The sequence below is a fragment of the Hyaena hyaena genome, unplaced genomic scaffold, assembly GCF_003009895.1.
Source record: "Hyaena hyaena isolate Hyena2069 unplaced genomic scaffold, ASM300989v1 scaffold_16, whole genome shotgun sequence".
Lineage (NCBI taxonomy): Eukaryota > Metazoa > Chordata > Mammalia > Carnivora > Hyaenidae > Hyaena > Hyaena hyaena.
In genome coordinates, this window is record NW_024080650.1 from 535,597 (window position 1) to 556,690 (window position 21,094).

Below are 21,094 nucleotides of genomic sequence, written 5' to 3' on the forward strand. Positions count from 1 at the left end.
CAGACTGCATCCAGTGCAATGGGCGTCTATGTATGGACATACAGGACTATGTTAAGTGGCGGGGGGGCGGGGAAGCATGGGGCAGAATCTTATGTATGCATACTCTGATTCTTGTATTATTTTAGTAAGAATATATATGGACGTGCAGAGAGAAGTAAAAAAAAAAAAAGCACATCAAGGTATTAACAGGGGCTACTTTGAGATGGTAGGATTGCAAGGAGGAGGGCGGAGAGAAGATTCTAGGCACTTCTGTAACATTTGCATTTTTCACAACAAGCATGTATTACTTCTGTAAAAGAATATTTTAAAATATAATGCAGTTTGCTTGGAAGAATAAACAGGTGAACAAGCGCTGAAAATTTAGCAACAGCAGGCTATTAATATACTAAATATTTGCTCAAAAACCCCTTCCCTCATGGGATTTTGCATTCTAGTGGGAGGAGACAGTAAGTAAACTATACAGTGGGTTAGAAAGTGGCAAATACTGAGAAGTTGAGACTGCTGGGGAATCCCAATTCCAGATAGGGTAGAAGGCTTCCCTCAGGAAGTGCCAAGTTAAAGATCTGGAGGTAGGGAGCAAGCCAAGCATAAATCTGGAGGTTTCCAGGATGCAGTCATTTTATCTATAATAAAATGAGCTCTTTTTCAGTATTTTTGTGTTTGTACGCACCGCCTAAAGCTTCCAGAAAGAAAAAGCTACTTAAATATGATTTTAATTATGGTTTTTAGGAAGATCAGTAACTACAAAAGGAATTATTGTTCAAGATTTACCCTTTTAAATGGCACTAGCCCTAGACTATTTTACAGCTGAGTTCTACCCAATCTATTAAAAGATCATTCTAAATCATAGAAAAAGATGCAAAGCTCCCTAATTCATTTTATAAAGGTTGAATAATCATAATGCCAAAATCTGACAAATAACATAAAAGAAGAAAATTGTGATTGATCAATCATCTGTCTTCCCCATTAACTTGCAGCATCTATGTTAGGATACTTTTTTTTTTTTTTTTGACAGAATAGTTTAAAAAAAATTCCATATCCCCATCTTAATACTCTGGTAAGCAGAATTAATGGACCCCCAAAGATACCCAAGTCCTGAATCTGTAAACATGTCAGGTTACACGGCAAGGAGAATTAAAGTTGTAGATCGAATTAAGGTTTCTAATCAGCTAACCTTAAAATAGGGAGATTAGGAGCGTGCATGGCTGGCTCAGTCGGTAAAGCACGTGACTCTTAATCTTGGTGTTGTGAGTTCGAGCCCCACATTGGGTGCAGAGATTACTTAAAAATCTTTGTAAAATAGGGAGATTATCCTGGATTATCCAGGTGGACCCAGTGTAATCATAAGGACCCTTAAAAGTGGATGAGGAAGGCAGAAGTGGGGGCAGGGAGCATGTGACTATGGAAGAATGGCTAGAGATGTAACATAACTGGCTTTACAGATGGAGAAAAAGACCACGGCCAAGGAGAAGACAGAATAGAGCCTCCAGAAAGAAACAACTCTATGTTGATCTTAGCCCAGTAAGACCCATGCTGGACTTCTACAGAACTAGAGGATAGTAAATGTAAGTTGTTTTATGTCACTAAATGTGTGGTAATTTGTTACTGCAGTAGGAGAAAATGAATGCAAGCACGTTAATAGATACTTAACATTCATTTGCTGAATGGTGAATGAAACTGCAAAGGCCCTGGGTCTACAGGGCTACAGATAAATGGATAAAAGAGGGATAAAAGAGAAATAGATCATTCACAGAATACAAATGGCCAACAAGCAACTGAAAACATCTCCAGCCCTGTTGATAGTGAAGTGATGCAAATCAAAACCTACCAATTAATAGACTGTTGTGACCCTTCAGGGCCCTACCACCAAGTTATCCAGAAGGGGTCTTGGGGCATCTGTGGGGTGACTGGGCAGTGACCTCCAAATGCCAAACTGGAGGGCAGACAAGGCACTTTAATCCATGTTTAAGTGTGGATGTTTGTACTAAAGCTTTTCACAGCTGTTGCTTGCTTTATGAGGAAATAAAACCCTCTGGAATTGGGCCAACAATTCCTGGGAATGACTAGTAAAGGTCTTGGAGGTTATCCAGACCAATATAAAACTAACTGAAATGTTTACGATCCAAGTATGCTGGGGTCTTTAACATGCAGTTTTATAAGCTGATGAGCTGACGTTTACACACACACACACACACACACACACACACGACCCTTGAAAAATAAGAGTTAAAGGCAAAATATTAAAAACTTATTAGACTGTTAAAACCACTATTCTTTACTCCTTCCAGATTTTTCCCAATAGAAGATAGTTTTTGCTTATATGTTCACAAGGGTCCCTAACACTTTTGTTTTTTACATAATTGATACTTTGTTTATACAGTACTAACAAAGAGACTTATCTGTATCTATACAGTGTAAACCTCATTGCAAGATATTTAGAAACAAAGCATAAAGAAATAGAAGCCACTGCCCTACCACCCACCATCCTGAGCTTTATGAACTGACATCTATTTGTGAAGCATGTTGTTCCTCTTAAAGCCCCAAGGAGAATACTAAGGATTATTGTATCATGAAATTATAATTATACCCAAAACTTTCATAATCAATTTTATGGAAACATGCAGACTCCAAAAATGTTACCATATAGAATTTTTGTAAAAGCTGGGGTAAACATGTCTGGCAGAAAACCTTCTTTGTCAACGTTTTATGTTGCAGATATGGCTGCAGACCAGATTAAATGGCTAGGTAAAACTTACACTACCTGCCTCTGGGGCTCAAACTTCCCATGTGTACTTCCCTTACCACTTGTCAACTTTTCCTCTCTTGAGTTACTACAATCCAACAGGGACAGCAGCTGAGACGGGGAAAAATGAGTTTCCCACCAATGATGGATTATATGTTCAATAGTGTCTCATCTATTCATATTTGTTATTATTACCTATGTTGATATGAAGCAATATGCACAAACTAAAAAAAAACACATAAAGACAACCTGCCAGTGTAGAGACATCCAGCATGTATCCACCCAACTACGCTGTTCTGTAAACTGCAGGGTTTAGCTCAACAACAAAGTGGCTTGATGGACCTCACTGATGAGAAATAGTTAAAGGAAAACAAAGTAACAGAAGCATTAACTTTGTCACTCAGTTACAATACAGTTGGAACATTACTAGTTTCAGTTTTTGTATTATTAAGGGTATGTTTTTGTTAGGAATGTAAGTCAAGAAAGTTAAGTTAAAATGACTAAAACCAGCCAATAGATCTAGCATGTTATGTGCAAAGGATTATCTTTAAACAAAGTTAATGTTATAGTATTGGTATTTGATAGGTTCTCACAACATTCTCTGACACATTTTTGCTGTAATGAGTAATAAAATAATATAGTATATAGTAAGCCAAAAATTATGTATGGTGTCAGATAAACCCAGTAAAACCATTTTTCAATGTCACTACTGTAGTCTAAATTGGTTTTGGTACAACCCCGTGATGATCAAGTTACATACATTACACAACTCTTCACCCAGATATTGATCCTTGGCACTGTCCTCAATGTAAAAGGAACAGCTCCTAGAATCCTATTTTTCAAATCTGTTAGTGGGTTAAGAAGTCAATGGAGTCAGCATCAGCGGTGGTACAGAACAGAGAAGCAAACATCAACACCGCACTAAGCAAAGCACTGGTAGGACACCTTAGCTTCAGGTCTCTCTATGCAAGTGCACACAAACATGTACTTAATGAAAAATGGATTTCTTACTAGGAGATACTATCAAGTAAGTTCGAGAAACACAGCCTTAGTGGAATAGTCTGCAATCTTGGGGCTGAGACTTGGGACTGGAGATGTTTGGGGCAAGCACTTGTGAAGACTTGAGGTGGTACAGGGAGGGGTTGATGGAGTAATGACGACTTGTGGGATAAGATGATTGCAAAGGGCTGAGAAATGAGTTACTAGGAGCACCTGGGTGGTTCAGTCAGTTAGGCGACCGACTTTGGCTCAGGTCATGAGTTTGTGAGTTTGAGCCCTGCATCAGGTTCTGTGCTGACAGCTCAGAGCCTGGAGCTTGTTTGGATTCTGTGTCTCCCTCTCTCTCTGCCCTTCCCCTGCTAGCGCTCTGTCTCTCTCTCAAAAATAAATAAAACATTAAAAATTAAAAAAAGACAAATGAGTTACTCATTCAAAACACTAATTAGATATCTCCCCCTCCCCCTTCACCAAATATCCCCTATATCCCTCGGCTTGGCAATCACCGCCCTTCCCAGTAGGGTCCCTACCTCCCTTTCCACCTTCTCATCCTTTGTCTCAGCTTTTCCCCTTCCTGCAGCCCCAAACGCCACATCCCCTCAGTGAATCACAAACCTTTATATTCCCACACCTGTCCTCCCCTCAGCCCAGAGGGCCTCTGCTTGTAAGCCACCGGTCCCTTTTGTCTATCACAGGACTTGGCCGTGCACCTGCTGGCAGGCTGACTGGCCTCCCTAGTGGATTAGCACCACTGCCCCACCCCCTACTTGTGGATGGGGCCACATTTCACTCAAAGCAGTTCCCTGGGGTGCTTAGCATCCTGCTGCATACTGTGGGCTTACCATAGATTGTTAGTTTTTTACCCACACTTTGAATGTGTTAAATAATTTTTGTGTTAGAGATCCAACATGCAGCCTGCACTGACTGTTGCCACTGTGTAGTGTGGGGGTCACTCAATTGCCAGGTGGATGGAGGGCGTACTGGCAGCCTCACAGGGTCCAGTTTTTTTAGCCCCTTTTCTGAAGCTTACCTTGAGCCAAGGATCATGAAGCCATCTAGGGCTCATTGTGTTATTTTAAAAAATATCTTATTTTTAGGGGCGCCTGGGTGGCTCAGTTGGCTCGAATTCGGCTCAGGTCACAATCTCACGGTATGCTGAGTTTGAGCCCCACATCAGGCTCTGTGCTGTCACTGGGGAGCGTACTTCGGATCCTCTGTCCCCCTCTCTGCCCCACCCCAGCTTGCACTTTCTCGCTCTCAAAAATAAACACTTATTTAAAAAATAATTATTTTTAGGCCCTTCAAATTATCTTCTCCACAAGAGGGAATGAAGGAAAAACCACCCGTTTTGTAGAAGGGGGAGATGCTGGCAACAGGGAAGACAAGATCAAAAGGCTTATTAGAAGGATGAACTAAGGTATCTACCATGATTATTTTTGTAATCGAGCCAGTTAATAAATAACTACTTTCAGGGGCACCTGGGTTGCTCAGTCAGTTAAGCATCCAACCCCTGATTTCGGCTCAGGTCATGATCTCACAGTTCCTGAGTTTGAGCCCACATTGGGCTCTGTGCTTACAATGCAGAGACTGCCTGGGATTCTCATTCTCCCTCTTGGTCCCCCTACTCACACGCCTGTGTGTGTTCTCTCAAAAATAAACTAAAAATAAATAAGTGACTGCTTTCAAAAAGAAAAAGCTTACTTTTAAGTAATCTCTACATCCACTGTGGGGCTTGGATTTAGAATCCTGAGCTCGAGTGGCATGCTCCACCAACTGAGCCAGCCAGAGCCCCTTATTGTTTAATATTAAGCTTTTATGAGAAACTTTCAATATAAAAATAGAGGAATATAACCTACATGTACCCATTACCCAGTTTTTATAATTTTTTAACTCATGGACAATCTTATAACCATTTTTGAAAAGGCAAGTTGTATTATTTGGCTCTCCAACCACGGGCTTGTCAATAATAGGCCTGACTGGCTCAGTTGGGCGTCCGACTTTGGCTCAGGTCATGATCTCATGGTTGGTGGGTTCGAGCCCCACATTGGGCTCTGTGCTGACAGCTCAGAGCCTGGAGCCTGCTTTGGATTCTGTGTCTCCCTTTATCTCTGCCCCTCCCCCCCCGCCCCATGCTCTGTCTCTGTCTCTCAATAATAAATAAATATTAAAAAAAATTGAAGATTCATAAAAAAGAGGTTGTGATAGAACAAAACTTAACTGGACTCTACTGGAAGCAAGTGGTATTAAAACAGGCCTGTTGAGCTGGGCTATAAAGATAAGGCACCCAGAACAAGCCTAACGAGCATTCTGTAACTTGGAAACTCCAAAATCAGAATTTACCTGATGAGATGGAGCCAACAGTCAAGTGTTTCTGATGTGGAGAGGGGAGCTAACTATGAAAAAGGGGCCACACAACTAAACGACTCAGGGTCATAGTGAAGTCCTGGGTCCCTGCTTCTGAATCACCATCCTTCATATATATATATACCTCCTCAGCCACCTGAGATAATCACACTGGGGCTCCAGAACAAGTGAAAACTACCCTCAGGAGGAAAAAGAAAAGCAGAGCTAGTGAATAAGCAAATGTAAACCCATGATATTGAAATATTTATGATCAGTTTCAGTATCACACATACAGATCAGTAATGCTCTTGTTTTAACACCACATCTACTTTCTGAGATGTAAAAGCATTTAAAATAAGTTCATGTATTAAATCTGGGGAATTTAGATGCTTAGAAGTAATTAAGTAATAATTGTTTACACGCTTGAAAAACAAGTGGTTAAACCTGAACGTTTTCATGTGCTAATTGTAAAAGCGCTTCCTACATATTTAGAAAAATGTTAATCACTGTTTCAAGAACTGCTCATTTGATAAACAGATTAGATTAGCAGGTTGATCACTAAATAATTCACACAGGGTCACAGGTTTTTTCCTCCACAATAAGCCCTTGGGACATAAAGGGTTTTCGAAGGCTTCCAGGATTTGAGGAAGGGATGTGCCTTTTCCTCACTCCTGGCCTGTGCACTGGATCCTGAGGGTGGAATGCAGGTGCTAAGACTGCTAGTCATCCTGCCACCTGGATAGCAGTAGCCGAGGACAACTGATGAGAAGGACAGAGGAGACCTTGCTCTGTAAGAAGCCCTTTCCAGTGGGGACTTTACTTTTTATGTTTCTTTCTCATTCTATCGGTACCTCTGTTTCTTCCCTCTCCTTCTGGATTATGGGCTTCCAAACAATGCACGTGGCCCTTCCCAGCTTCAGGTGACTCCAAGTGCCCGCTGCAGACGGAAGCAGCAGAGTCACATGTCACTTGGAATTTAGGTACTATAGTTCATGCTTATGGCTCCAAATGAGTCAAAATCATCCTTGACAACACTAGGGAATGCTCCACCCTAATGCCTGATGTCCTGTCTCCCCATCAGCATCCACATGGTTTCCTTCAGGGTGAGAACAGAAAGCTGCCTCCTCTACCAGGCACCAGAGGACGTAGGTGGCTTATGTTTAGGGGCAACCTTGCATAAAAAATACACATTTAACACATGCCTCACCCTCAGCACAGCAGGATGCTCACGCCAGGAACAGCCCACAGGAACTAGAGTGACTGACCCTACAGGAGACACACATCTGCCATCTGACACCCACTCCTAAGCATATGGTCCTTACATCCACCGGTGGGTGGAATCACCCACACCATTTAAACTTTGTTGACGATATAGAGCTAAATTCATGCAATGGACTGTACGAAGCAGATCTCTCCACTGCACAATTCCATCCAGCTCAAGCAGGTTCCCCACTTCCTTCTACCTGCCCAGCCTCTCTCCCTCGCTGACCGCTCTTCCCTCCCTCTTAAAGGCTGATGTCCCTCAGGATTCTATCCTAGGCACTTCACTCTTCTCCTTAAGGGCTCTCAGCACTCTGTAGGGCTCCTGAATCCATCTATCTAAGCAACCGTGAGACCTCCCTCCCCATTTAGGGGAGAGGTGGCCGGCCCTACGGTTGCTCACTTTTGCTCTGGGAAGGTTGCTCTGAGGGAGGGAGAGAAAGATCTCATCTTTGAAGGGTACAAAGGAACACAGTAAATGCTCAATATTCTTTTTAAATGAATGAGTGCACAAGAATGGAACTTTCACCTCCGGCTCCTCCCGCCCCCTACCTGCCCCTGATATACTTTGAGGACTAGGCTTCCCTTGCTCATCTGGGATCTCAGGCCAGGCCTTCTGTCACACCAAGCCACACCAAGCTCAGCAGCGCTCACAGGCCTTTAATCTATAACTGTCTGGCCACATTCCATCTCTCCCCCAGGATGGTGGGGAGGGACCAAGATGTATGGCCAGGTAGGCTGTACCAGCTCCCAGTCCAAAAGGGTAGGGCTGGGTCAAGCTGGGGCCTGGACAGGGGTCTCCCGGCCCCAGGCGATAAGGGAGTTGCTGGCCTGTGCTAGCTCAGTGATGGACACCCGGCCTCGCTGTCGGATGAAGTTAGCCACGGCAGCCAGTTCCTCGGGGGTTATGTAGATGAACTTGCCCCGGTCGTCAATCACACCTGTGGAGACAGAAGGGTAGTGGGGCTGAGCCCTCCAGGCCCCCAACCCCACCACTGCCTAAGAATGCCCACCCAGCCACCCCTTTCTGGTTCAGAGCCCTCCAGACTTGCCTATGTGCCTGGCTTCCCCTGGCTGCATCCAATCGTGGCTAGGTGAGTCAAACCAGGCTGTCCCTGTCACCCAGAGCCATTCCCAGGCCTGGGTATATCCCTCTGCTCCGTGCCCTTCCTGCACACCACTTCCCCATCCAGGGCTGGGGTGTGTGTGTGTGTGTGTGTGTGACCTGGCCTCTGCAACAAGTCCCTGCAGGCCCCCTGTTCCTCAACACCCCCTCCCAGGCCAAAGCCTATGGCGAGTGATTCTCATCCCCTCACCTGTCAGAGCTCCCTCAGCCAGCAGGTCCTGGATGCGGTTTATGGTGTCCTACGAGAAGAACAAGTCTCAGGGCAGAGATGGGCACTGCCTCCCCAGAAGACAGCCACACTCGCCCTCCGACCGCAGCCGACTCTCCTCTCCTCCTTCTCATGGCTGCCCCCCACGTGACTCTGCTTCTCCTTTGGAGGGGCCCAGGGGAGACAAGACTCCGGTCCTGAGGCCCCAGAAGACCCCTGCGAGAGGCTCACTTCAAGGCAGGAGAGGGGAGGTGGGGATGTCTGGCGCAGCCTCTTTCCAAGAGAGCTGTCAAGGTAACTGGGTTTGGGCTGCCTCCGTTACAGGGGCTGCTGGAGTGACGAGGTTTGGGCTTTTTTCTTTTTCCTCCATTGAGCAGAAAGACAGGATTCCTGGGGTGCCAAAGATTCCTACAATTTACTCTTGTTTGGGGACATCACCACTCCATCTTTCAGGTGGGCCCCCTCGGACAGCCATACAGACCCCATGACCACATTCCACGTAGCAGGCCACCCCTCTTCCAAGGCTTACCTGAGTCCGCAGGCCCACTTGGGAAGCCAGGTCTTCCAAGAGCACAACCTTGGACTGCTGCAAAGAGGGGAGAGAGGGAGACGTTGGGCAAAGCCTCTCAGCACGGGAGCCCCCTGAGGTTGGCCGGCCACACGATCCCACGGGAGAGCCCTGTTCTGCTCACACACCACTCACACGCTCTCCCAGGTGCCTGTACACAGGCACACACACACTCATAAACTCTCTCATGCCCGTTTGCAGGGAGGGACCTGCCCAAACCACGGCCTCCCCTGTGAGCCACCTCCTGGCCTGGGGACCACCCAGGAACAGATACACATGAAGAGCCGAGCGCCGCTGCTACCTTCTCCTCTGCATCCAGCCATGCTGTCTTACATCATAAACAGGCCAGAAAAAGCACCACAGAGATGAAGTCAGGAGCTGACAACTGCCAGAAGCTTACTAAAAACTGTCATTAGGACCTGTGTTTGCTGAGCAGAAGGCCAAGAGCTCAGAAGAGGTGTGTGTGGGAAGGGGGTGCAGGGGTGCAAAAGACACATCTCCTGCTGGAGTTCAAGACTGGCCGAGAAGATGGGCAAGAGCAGATGGGAAGCCCGGATGAGCCAGGGTCTCGGTAGAGGCAGTACAGCTGTCCTGTCTCACCTTTGTTCCCTGCCCCGGCCTAGAGGCCCCTGCAACCCTGACACGCCACACTCTTCACCATCCCCTTCACGCTGCCGAGGTACTGGGCTTGCCCTTAAAATAACTCTGGCTAAATTGGCTCAGTGCTTTCCAGGCGCAGCCATGCTGTGTGTGCTTCCCTCTCACCCTCAGTAGGAAGTTTAGTTCCTGGGGCGGGGGAAGGGGGGCGGAGGTGCTGCCGAGTGTCTAGAGCTGAGTCCTACACACGCATCAGCCCCTGCCTCCCCTCCAGACAGCACAGCATGTGACCCGAGAGAAGGCGGTCTTTGGCGTTTCCAGGAGTCTTCCAGAGCGAAGGAGCTGGGGGAGGAGTGACACGGTGACACCTCCTCAGCTGCAGATGGCATGTGACTGTTCAAAATGCCAAACTGAATGTTCCAGTGGGGAGGCAAGTGTGCGGCAGTTGGGCCAGGGGGTGGCAAGCACAAGGCGACCTGACCAGCTGACCTCTACCTACAGAGCAGGGAGCAGGGACAGCTGGGTTCTCAGGGACAGCTCAGAGTATGAACACGGCATCACCCCAGGTGTTCCTGAAGACCTGGCCCCAGGGACTGCTGGGGCCAAAAGTCTGTGCGGAAAAAAAAACCCAACCCACTCAGCCCTGGTCGGAAAAGAGAAAGGACTAATGACCTGGAGGAAGGCAGGTGGGCTGAATTCCAGAAGTCCTCCTCGCTGTCCGCGGCAGCTCTGGGAGGATCAGCCTGCACAGGCCAGAAAGACCTCTAAGGTCCAGAAGAGTCTGGAGAACCCCCAGAAAATGGCCTCTCCAGGGAGCCTCTGAAAGCAAGGGTTGGAACTGCCACAGGGGAGCCTTTACTAAGGTCTCTGCAGAGGAGAGGGGCAGCTAACGCTAGCGGACAAAGGCTTCCTGAAGGGGACCCAAGACCACGTTGCTGTCCGCTGGGTACGTGGGGGTGGCAGGTCCCGAAGAGCAGCAGGAATAAGTGAGCAAGGTCTTGCCAGCCCTCGAGGGTGCCAATACGGAGAACGGGCAGAGAACAGGCTCCATCGGCGGGGGGGAGGGGAGGGGGAGGATGGAGCTCTCTCCCTCCCAGGAACACCCGGCTCCCGGGCTGTGAGCCCAGCTCCTCGCCGCTGGGAGCGGTCTGAACCCTGTTCCCTTTGGAAGAGGTGGGGGGAGGATTATGCAAGGCCTGGCTCCTTGGCACCCCCTAGTAGCACCCCCACTGCCGCCCCCACTCCCTCTGCACCCCTTCCCTCAGCCGCCTCTGCACCTGTGAGCTGCACTTGAAAACCTCTCCCCTCGTCGCATCCTTCGTGGGAGAGAAGTTGCTTAGCAGCAAAGCAGAGCAGGACGTGCTTATGCAACCCGGAGCAGTATCCGGTGCGGCTACAGACAGAGGGGCGCACACGTGCCGCCCCGCCCTAGATTCCAAAGGAAACATCATCCTGTTTCCCTGAAGACCCAAGTTCCTGGTCAGGAACACATGGCAAGAGACGCTTGTTTCAGCTCCGCGGAGGCTCGGCGTGGTAGAACTGACAGAAAACACACGTGAACAAACTTGAAAACACAGTGACTCACGGAGCGTGGGGTCTGAGGAGCAGGGAGACTGTCAAACCCTGACTGTGAGGAAGTGATTGAAGGCTCAGGCCTCCCACACAGACCAGGGCCCTCTCCACTGTCAGAGGAGAACGGGGGCAGCTCAGACTCTGAGGTCCCCTGCCCAGGGCTGCACAAGCTCGAAGAAGCTGCCTGTACCCTGCCTCCAGTCTGCTCCCTCCAGGCCCAGAGAGCACATGCGACAGACACACACGCCACTCACACACGCCACGTACGCGTGGGGCAGGGGCCGCACCCCCAGGCTCTGTCCTGTGGCTTCTTACCTTAATGTAGTTGATGAACTCTGTCAGGAAGCTGTGGGACTAGAGGGGTAGAGAAATCAGGGTCAATGTCCCCGCTGCAGGGGCCACAGGGCTCTCTGCCAGCCCACGAGCCTGCTGCCTGTGTGAGCAGAGCTTCCCATGGTGAGGGGTGGGAGGCATCGCCTCTCTTGAGGACAAGGCCTCTGGCCGCTAGAGCCCGCTGGGCCCGCCGCCCACCCACTTCTCACTGCCCGACAAGCACGGCAGGCAAGGAGCAATGGGGCACGTGGGATGGGGTGGGGGGCTTGGCGGGCACAGGGAGGGGCGTCCCAGGGGCCGCGTGGACCCACCTGTTCCTCAGACATAGTCTCGCCCACACCTTCCTCCTCCACCACGAAGGCCTCCTTCAATTTCAGGTACTCCTCATGTTCCCGCTGGGCCTGCTCCTCCCGGGCCTTCCTCTCTTCTTCCTCCTGCGGACAAGAGTCAGGTACTGGGGGGCAGGTGCCCACCCATCCCCATTCTGGGCTCTGCTGCCCCCAGAGCACACCAGGGCACACAGTCCAACCCTCTCTCAGGGGTGCAGGTCCTTCAAGACTCTGCTCCCTCACCCTCAAGCTGAGCTGCAGGCAGAGGCCCGTCTTCACACCAGTCCCAGTACACCCAGGACAGCCGCTCAGCACCCTCTCCTTGAAAATCCTTCCGTGACGCCCCCCCCGCCCCCCATCACATCTGAACTTCAAGGACAAACACCCGGGCTCCATGTTCTCATCATCCATTTACCCCTCTTGCCCGCTCCAGTCTGGCTCTCCACCAAACCGACAAATGCTACCGTGTCACCCCTGCCCTCCGTCCCACCAAATCCAAGGGACAACCATCAGTCTCAGCCTCTCAGTGGTGCCGGGAGAGCTGGCCATTTCCTCTTCCCTTGCTTGGCTTGCAGACCCCACCGCTCCGGGACTTCCTCCGGCCCCTTGGGCCATTCTACCCACCTCCTCCTCGCTCAGGCCTGTCTCTACCCCCTCCTCCACTTCCTCGGGCTACCTTGCCATGCCCACAGCATCAAAAGGCACCTCATTGCCAGTGACTGCCACAGTTGTACCCCTGCCCGGATCTCTCCTCCCACGTGACACACCCACTGGGCCATCTCACAGGCACCTCAAATTGCGTTATGTCCCAGAAAGACCTCGTGATCTACTCCCCACACGTCCGGTCCTCCTCCTGGGTCCTTGGCTCAGTGAGTCACACAGCCATCTGGCCAGCTGGTCAGAAATAAAGTCCTATCTACCACTTCTGCCTTCAACTTCTGGAAAACTTCTCAGTCCCTCCATGTCACTCAGTCACCACCACCACCACCACCTAGTGCCATAGCTTCCCCCTAAGCCATCCGATTTTCCACAGCTCTTAAAAAGATCTTTTTAAAACACGTAGCTAAAGCTGGGGCAAGGAACATATAGAATGAGCCTGGTGCATCTTGTGGTGCCAGAAAGAAAGAAAGTACTCAGGAAACCGAACGATGAGGTTACGTGAAAGGTACATGGGAGCCAACTGCAAGAGCTCCCAATAGTCTAGAGGATAAAACAAATAAGATCATACTGGACCCTAACACAACATACAAAAGAAAGATCCGCTAGTCCACGTAGAAACAAGCAAACAATTAACTACATAAATAGAAAAGAGAAAGTATAGCTCTGGTATAAAAAATTTTCCCAGTACTTCGTGTAGATACCATCCTCTCAAAGAGGTGGAGAATAACTCTACCCACCCCTTAAGTGTGGGCTGTGCAGGTGACTTGTTCCCAAAGAAGTACAGAAGGCAGGAGTGATACAGTGCAGAAAGCTGGCAAATACAACCTGAGCCAAGCAATCAAGGTTAACATCAGCAGAGACAAACTGACAGCGTGTATCTCTGATATGCTGAGAATGGTACTTCACCTGTGACCTTCCGCTCAGAAATTTGTAACCCCAGCCCAGTTATGAGAAAAAAAACCATGAGCCGAATGCAAATTGAGGAACGTTCTATAAAATACTTGCGTGATACTCCTCAAAACTATCAAGATCATGAAAAGCAAGGAAAAGCTAAGAAAATGTCACAACCCAGGGGAGCCTAAGGAGACCGGGTATCTACATGTAATGTGGTATCCTGGACGTAACCTTGGAAACGGAAAAGGATACTGAAGGAAAGTTAATGAAATGTGAATAATGTATGGGGTTTAGGGGCGCCTGGGTGGCTTAGTCGGTTGAGCATCCGACTTTCGCTTAGGTCATGATCTCGCGGTTCGTGGGTTCGAGCCCCGCGTCGGGCTCTGTGCTGACTGCCAGCTCAGAGCCTGGAGCCTGTTTCAGTCTGTGACTCCCTCTCTCTCTGACCCTACCCTGGTCACGCTGTCTCTCTCTCTCTCTCCTAGAAATAAATAAAACATTAAAAAAAAAAAATGTATGGGGTTTAGTGAAAACAATGTGTCAGTGGGGAGCCCGGGGGGCTCAGTTGGTTAAGCATCCAACTTTGGCTCAGGTCATGATCTCATGGTTCAGGAGTTCAAGCTCCACATCGGGCTCTCTGCTGTCAGCGCAGAGCCCACTTCAATCCTCTGTCCCCCCAACTTTCCTTGCTCCTCCCCCACTCGCGTGCGCTCTCTCGCTCTCTCTCAAAAATAAACATCAACAAACAAACAAATGATGTATCAGTATCGATTGTGAGGAACATGCCACACTAAGATAAGATGTTAATAACAGGAAACTGTGCAGGAAAGGAGATTCCCAGGTCATCTAAGGCCCGTTATACAATATCAATATTCAGAAAAGTAAAAAACCCTTTCCACTAATGCTTCCTCTCTGCTGTGTTCTAGCCCATTTGCTATCGCACCCACAGCCAGGCTTTCTGCTATCCAGGGTCCCCAGACAATAGGGCCAGTCAGAGGCCAAGGGCACCCAGCTAGGTGTTCCCAGCTGGGAAGCCCTAGCTCTCTATATACCATCACCGCTTTGTGATGGTCCCTTTCTCAGGCACTGGTTCTCAGAAAGAAAGGAGCAACTGGCAAACACATGCTCGCTAACCACCTTTACTGCAGAGGTTCCCCTTCTCTGAGCATCTACCTCCTTCACAGCAGGCCCTAAACAGGACCAGGCTCAGGCAGGACCCACCTGCTCTTACAATTTAACAATTTCGAGGCCCTTAGGGTCCAGACCCCACCCCCTCTCTGACCCCTCTCCTTCTTGCTTACCTTGTTCCAGCCCCTCCAGCCATCTCAGTTTTCTTTAAATGCTCAATTTCCTTTAAATGGTATGTTCAATAAGACAAATGAACAAAAGTCCCCATCTCAGGCTCTGCTTTTCAGCAGCAGCTGTATACAGGTCGAGTTTAGAGTCCAAGGCCAAATAAACTGGGGCCTGCTCCTGAACCTGGTCCATGGCCCATCTTCTAGGTTAGAGGGGTGGGGGGCTGCACAGGAAGCAAGGCTGCCTGGTCAGGGCTCAGAAGTCAGGGAGGGGAGGGGTGTCTGCCTCACCTTTTGCTCCTCCTCCAGGCGAAGGCGCTCCTCCTCTTTCTTCCACTCTGCCTCACGCTGGGACTCAAGGCGTTTCCGCTCCTCCCGTTCAGCCTCCTCTGCCTGGAGAGAGGCCTTCATAGCGGGCAGATTCCCACCCCCAACTAGAGCTTGCCCACCTCACACACAGGCCAGGGCAGGCAGGTCTGCCAGACCACAGACCCACGCTGCAGGAGACAGAGCCAGGCAAGCAGCGTGCAAAGAGCCCAAGGCGAGGCTCTGACGTGGGGGACAAGGAACGCAGGACCCGTTCCCATTTCCCAGAGCTGCACCCCATCCCTCCTGCTTGCCTCACGCTGCGCTTTGCGCGCCTGTTTCTCCTCCAGCTTCCGTAGTTTCTTGGCTCCAATTTTCCCTGACAGGTGACTTTCCACTGGCTTCTCGATACCTTCTTCTTCCTGGGCTGAGTACGGCCAAAGAAACACATCTCAGCTCCTGGAGAGGGCTGATGAGATGATGGGTCCATCCTACCCCTTGTCCGTCTCCACATGGGGGGGGATCCCCTTCCTCCCACCTTGTCATGAGCCCAGTTTTACCCTCCAAAGACATGTGCCATGAACGTAGACATTCACACTCTGAGTGTGCATATGCTAGAGAGTGTGTGCAGGGTGTGTCTGTGTTGAGGGTAGCAGGTAAGGTGGGGGGAAGGGTGAGAGAATGATGGGGCAAAGGAACAGACGATAACTTTAAATGCTGCAGAGCCACAAAAAGCGAGGTGTTGGGTTCCGATATCTGAGTGTCTGAAAATCACAGGCAGGCATATCTGGGCTTGCAGAGTTCTCTGGTTTGTTTCTGAGCCAAACCTCCAGGGAGGGATGGCCCCATGGGGACATGTATCCCCACCTCATATCTGAAACTGCCCTCGCTGTGGTCAGGAATGGCTGAGGGTTCTGGGCTCAGTCCCTGGCCAAAAGAGATAGCTCCAACCCCAAGACTGCCTAAAGTTAAGGCCAGCTAAAGCTTAACTGTGGATGCCCTAGCAGCAGGAATGTCTGATCCCAGTCTGAGACAAGAGGGATGGTACCACAGAGTGCCTCTGTTTTGCGTCAAAAGGGGCTAATTCCCAGAAGTGCAAGGGCAAAAGCCCCAAATGCCTCTTCCTCAGGCTCACGCCAGGTTTGAGCACTGGAGAAGAGATATTTTTTCCCACAATCCCAGGGGTTCTGTTGGTCTCCCAGGGATATGGAAGCTTCTGTCGACAAAATGGCTCCAACCCCAAACACAGGTGATCTCCCTTCAGGAACTACAGAAGCTCTTGGCTAAGCCCTCTGGCCCTAGAGTGAGGCTCGGAAAATTGTGTGCAGAAACCACTAAGGTTCCAGGGATGAGAAGTACAGTAAGGAACTCTCCGGGTCAGTCGGAAGACCCCTGCTCTCCTGCTTAGACACTGAAAGCCAAGATGAAGGAAGACGGGGGTGGCCTGATGGAATAGGGGTCAGGGTCCAAACTGCCGGTCTCTGGGACCAAAGGATGGGTCTCAAGTCTCCCCTACCCCAGGATGAGGATCCCCTCATCCTGTGGCTCCCACACGTCTCCTCTACTGTCGCTTCACACCCCACTCGTTCTTCCATCCAGCTCTGGAGGTCCCCTCATGCCCTCAAACAGCCCCTTTCCCCTCCAGGCTGGGCCCCTCTCACCTGGGATGATGGCCTCCTCCTCATTCTCATCCACCTCTGCCCAGGCAACCCGCTGGGCTCGACGCTGGGCCTGCAGGCGGCTGCCCAGGTCCCTCCGGCGCCGGGGCCTGGCCCCTGCTCTCTGCTCCTCAGACTCCAGGGGCCGAGGCTGGGCCACTGAGCCTGGGGCGACGGGCTGCTCCTCGTTGTGCCAGGACTCCTGGCCAGCTGTAGGGAAGACAGGAACCACAACACTGTCTAGCAGCCCAATGCACCTGGTGGCAGGGAGCGGCACCTCGGATGCCTCGCTCTCCACGTAACCTTCTCCACGCTCCTGCTGCCCAGAGCACAAAGCTCCAGTTTCCCAGATCGTAAGGCCTTTATAACCCAGACCCGCACCTTGGTCCTATGCAGCAAGATCATCCATTCCTTCCTGCCTTTGTCACTGCCTTTCCAGCTGGCCTGTCAGGATACTACCACCCTGCAAGACAGAGATGAAGCCCTGCCTCCTCCAGGAAGCTCACCCTGACCTCTCCAGCCCACTGCAGGACTGCATTTATTGCTTGTCTGAACACCACCTGCCATAGTTTTATAAGGCTGCCAGCCGGGAGCACACCCGCTCCTGGTGGGCTGAGTCTTCCCTTCCAGGAAGACTTCTTGGCGATCTGCCTTACCTCAGCTTTCTCTCTCCTGCCCTTGAAGCATGTAGGTGGTCTCAAGTAGCTTGTGGGCCCAAGGAGGGGAAGAGACATATACACAAATCCGTACGATGACAGGAAATGGGAGGTGATGGGAGGAAGAGGATGGCAGGAGTATCTGTTCTGCACCCTGGCAGCTGACATGGCCCCCTGGTCAGGGTACAGAACAGGAAGGGGGCTCTCTTCGAGGGGGAAAGAGGGAGATTCAGGAAGTTACAGCTCGTAGGTAAGCACAAAACACTCAAGTGCCCCCTTCGTGGCATCCACTGTGGAGCCACACTGGGTGGGACGGCGTCTCCTACGGGTGCACAGGGGGACAGCCCCAGTAAGGGATGGGAGTGTGTCCGCCAGGGCCTGGCCCCTCTGGGTCCGGCGTGCCGGGAGCCGAGGAGAGGAACTGAAGGAAGCCGTCACTGAGGCTGGGAGAAAGGTGTAAGGGCGCTACCATCTAGTCCGCGACTAAGGTTTGAGCACTGCGTGCCTCCGCCAGCTCCCAGACGCGCAAGTATGCGCATGCGTGCAGCTGGCCTGAAGCGCGACTGGCGCCATCCGGCGCGAGCACCGCGTCAGTCCAGCCAGGCAAGACCAGCGCATGCGCAGGAGCCGCGGTGCGATGGCCTACAAAGGCTCAGGCCAGAGAACGCGTCCCCACCGGTCCTGGAACGGCGGTGTCTCCTACCTGCTGTTGCCCGGCCCCTGATGCGGGTCAGGAAGAAGATAAGGCTGACAAGCAGAGCCACTGCCACCAAGTACACCACGGGGGCCACCATGACGACAGCTTTCAGCCGGAACCAACGAGTCCACCCTGATGCCCCGGATCCCCCGGGCCCCGCCCAACGTCCACATGGCCCCTCCCACCCCAACCCAGACCCCGCCCACCACGAGGCCCCGCCCAGACCGCGCACTTCTACGGAGGCTTCTTTTTTTTTTTTTTTTTACCCTAAGGACGTTGGGAGGCATAAAAATACCCATACCCTCGGGTGGAAATTATTGCAAACGATTTTGTGCAGTGCGACAACATTTATATATCACACAGTGTTTATGGAACCATGCATATGTGGAAAACGTACAATAAGATGCTTAGGAATGATACACACCAACTTCAGAGTAGAGGTTACCTTTGAGGAGGGAGGCGATGGATGGGATTAAGAGCAGGGATTTGCCTATATCAGTGACATATAATTTCGTTACAAGGGGAGGAAGGGAGGCGCAGAGACCAAATCTTCTATTTAAATAGGGATATATTTTGGTACCCAGACCTGCAATTTTATACTTATTTTAACATAAAATTAGCTTTATTAGACTAATATAAGAATTAGTGACCCAGTTTTTCATAGCGAGCACTCAAAATTTAAATACCCAAGGAGATTTTCGTTTTCCTTTAATTCATAAGAATTATTTAGAGGCAGGGAGACAAACCATAAGAGACTCTTAAGTACTGAGAACAAACAGGGTTTACGAGATGGGGGAGACGGGAAAATGGGTGATGGGCATGAAGGAGGGCACTTGTTGGGATGAGCACTGGGTGTTACATGGAAACCAACTTAACAATAAACTATAAAAAAAAAAAAAGAATTATTTAAAGAAGTGCCTGGGTGGTTCAGTTGATCCCAGATTCAGATCATGATCCCAGGGTTGTGTGATCAAACCCCTTGTTGGGGTCTGCAGTGAGAGTGGAGCCTGTTTAAGATTCTCTCTCTCCTTCTGTCCCTCTCCTCTGCTTATGCTCTCTTCCTCCCTCTCTAAAGTAAAATTTTAAATAAAAAAAAAGAATTACTTAAAAGCTAGGAACAAATTATACTTCAATAAAGTTGTTTGGGGAAAAAAAAACAAGAGGCAGGATGTAAACTCAAGACTTTATTCAAGGTTTATTTATTTATTTTGGGAGAGAGCGTACATGAGTGGGGAGAGGGGCAGAAAGAGGAGAGAATCCCAAGCTGACAGTGCATATCCCCACATGGGGCTTGACCCCACAAACTATGAAATCATGTCCTGACCCAAAACCAAGCAACAGATGTTTAACCGATTGAGCCAACCAGGCACTCTTCAAGATTTTTAAAAAAGCAAATAGCAATTACTGGGAATTTGCTCTAACAGTAATATGAAGTTTTGTGTGTGTGATAACACAAAGATCAAAGACCAACGGTATGAAGTGTAAGATTTGAAAAAAGATGGTACCATGTTAAAATTTTAACATCTGTTAATCTGGAATAATGGGAACTTCAGCATCTATTTTATTATTTTCTGTAACTTTGGAATATTTCATAATTTCCATTTTTAAATTTTAAGCAAGCAAACAGGCCAGGATACAAAATAAAAATAGCAAATGTTTAAAATTGGTAAAGTTGGGTAATGGGGCTTTTTCTATTTTTGCTAAGTTTGACATTTTTGCGTAAGTTGAAATTTCCCAGGGGCGCCAGGGTGGCTCAGTAGGTCGAGTGTCCGACTTCAGCTCGGGTCATTACCTCACGGTTCGTGGGTTGGAGCCCTGCGACGGGCTCTGTGCTAACAGCCAGCTCAGAGCCTGGAGCCTGTTTCGGATTCTGTATCTCCCTCTCTCTCTGACCCTCCCCTGCTCATGCTGCCTCTCTCTCTCAGAAATAAATAAAACATTTTAAAAAATGGAAAAAAAAAAGAAATTTCCTATAAAAAAAAGCTTTACTGAAAATTTAAAATTATAGCAGTGCTGGATGGCTCCGTTGGTTGAGCACCCAGCTCTTGAGTTCAGCTCAGGTCTTAATTCCAGGGTCGTGGAATGGAGATCCCTGCTTCAATCTCCATGCCAAGCATGGAGCCTGCTTGAGATTCTTTCTCTCTCCCTCTGCCCCTCTCCTTGCTTGTGCGCGCTCTCTCTCTCTCTCAAAAACAAAACAAACAACAACAAAACACTAAAAAATATGGGGCACATGGCTGGCTTAATTGATTTCAGGGTCATGGGTTTGAGCCCCACTTTGGATGTAGAGATTAATAAAACACATAAACTTCTTTTAAAACCTAAAAATTAAAACTTCATAACATTTTTGTGGGTAATTTGCATGCGCGCAAAAAGTTTCTGGAAGGGCAAACGGTCAATAGAAATAGCTCTTCCTTGCTGCCTCAGATATAATTTGTACAGCTTTCATTTAGAGTTCTCAGAATCCCGGAGCCCAAGCAGGTCATTATGGTTTGTGGAGGGGGTGGAACATGAGAGGGTCAATAGGGAGACAGCTGCTGCCTGGGTCCAGGTATGAACAAAACAGGGCTGGGTTCATGACCTTAGCAGTGGGGGTTGAAGAGGAGGGGACTGGCTGGACAACTATTTCAGAGGTAGAATTGAGAGGACCTAAGGAGCTGCTTTGAGAGCAAGAATAGTCCTTCTTTGCTTAACTGGATTTCCCTCACAACAGAAGGGTGTATGATTACAGAGAGATTTCCTGTTATAATCCTTACTAAATTTTAGGTGGTAAAAATTCACATATTTGAACTCTAGCAAAGTCTGTTTAATGAATGAACTATTGCAATCCCCTTTCTCTCTGTTCTCAGTTAA

General features: G+C 49.3%; 1 protein-coding gene across 1 annotated transcript; it reads right to left on the minus strand.

Annotated features, from left to right (window-relative positions):
* Window positions 1-6,333: 6,333 nt before the first annotated feature.
* On the minus strand, window positions 6,334-18,400 carry DDRGK1 (DDRGK domain containing 1). The gene is made up of 9 exons (XM_039224563.1): window positions 18,248-18,400; window positions 16,892-17,098; window positions 15,545-15,657; window positions 15,216-15,317; window positions 12,058-12,180; window positions 11,729-11,767; window positions 9,206-9,262; window positions 8,659-8,707; window positions 6,334-8,283 (listed from the first exon to the last, which is right to left on the minus strand). Exons 1-9 carry the CDS (start codon window positions 18,336-18,338, stop codon window positions 8,117-8,119), a joined length of 948 nt encoding a protein of 315 aa, XP_039080494.1. The 5' UTR covers window positions 18,339-18,400; the 3' UTR covers window positions 6,334-8,116.
* Window positions 18,401-21,094: the final 2,694 nt, after the last annotated feature.

What these genes read in the sequence shown, in the direction of transcription:
- DDRGK1 (XM_039224563.1), bottom strand. Translation starts at nt 18,338, where the DNA reads ATGGTGGCCCCCGTGGTGTACTTGGTGGCAGTGGCTCTGCTTGTCAGC. An exon ending in GCCTGGAGGAGGAGCAAAAG is followed by an intron (nt 12,181 to 15,215) that starts GTGAGGCAGACA and finishes TCTTGTCCGCAG; the next exon opens with GAGGAAGAAGAGAGGAAGGC. An exon ending in GGCTGAGGGAGCTCTGACAG is followed by an intron (nt 8,284 to 8,658) that starts GTGAGGGGATGA and finishes CTGTCTCCACAG; the next exon opens with GTGTGATTGACGACCGGGGC.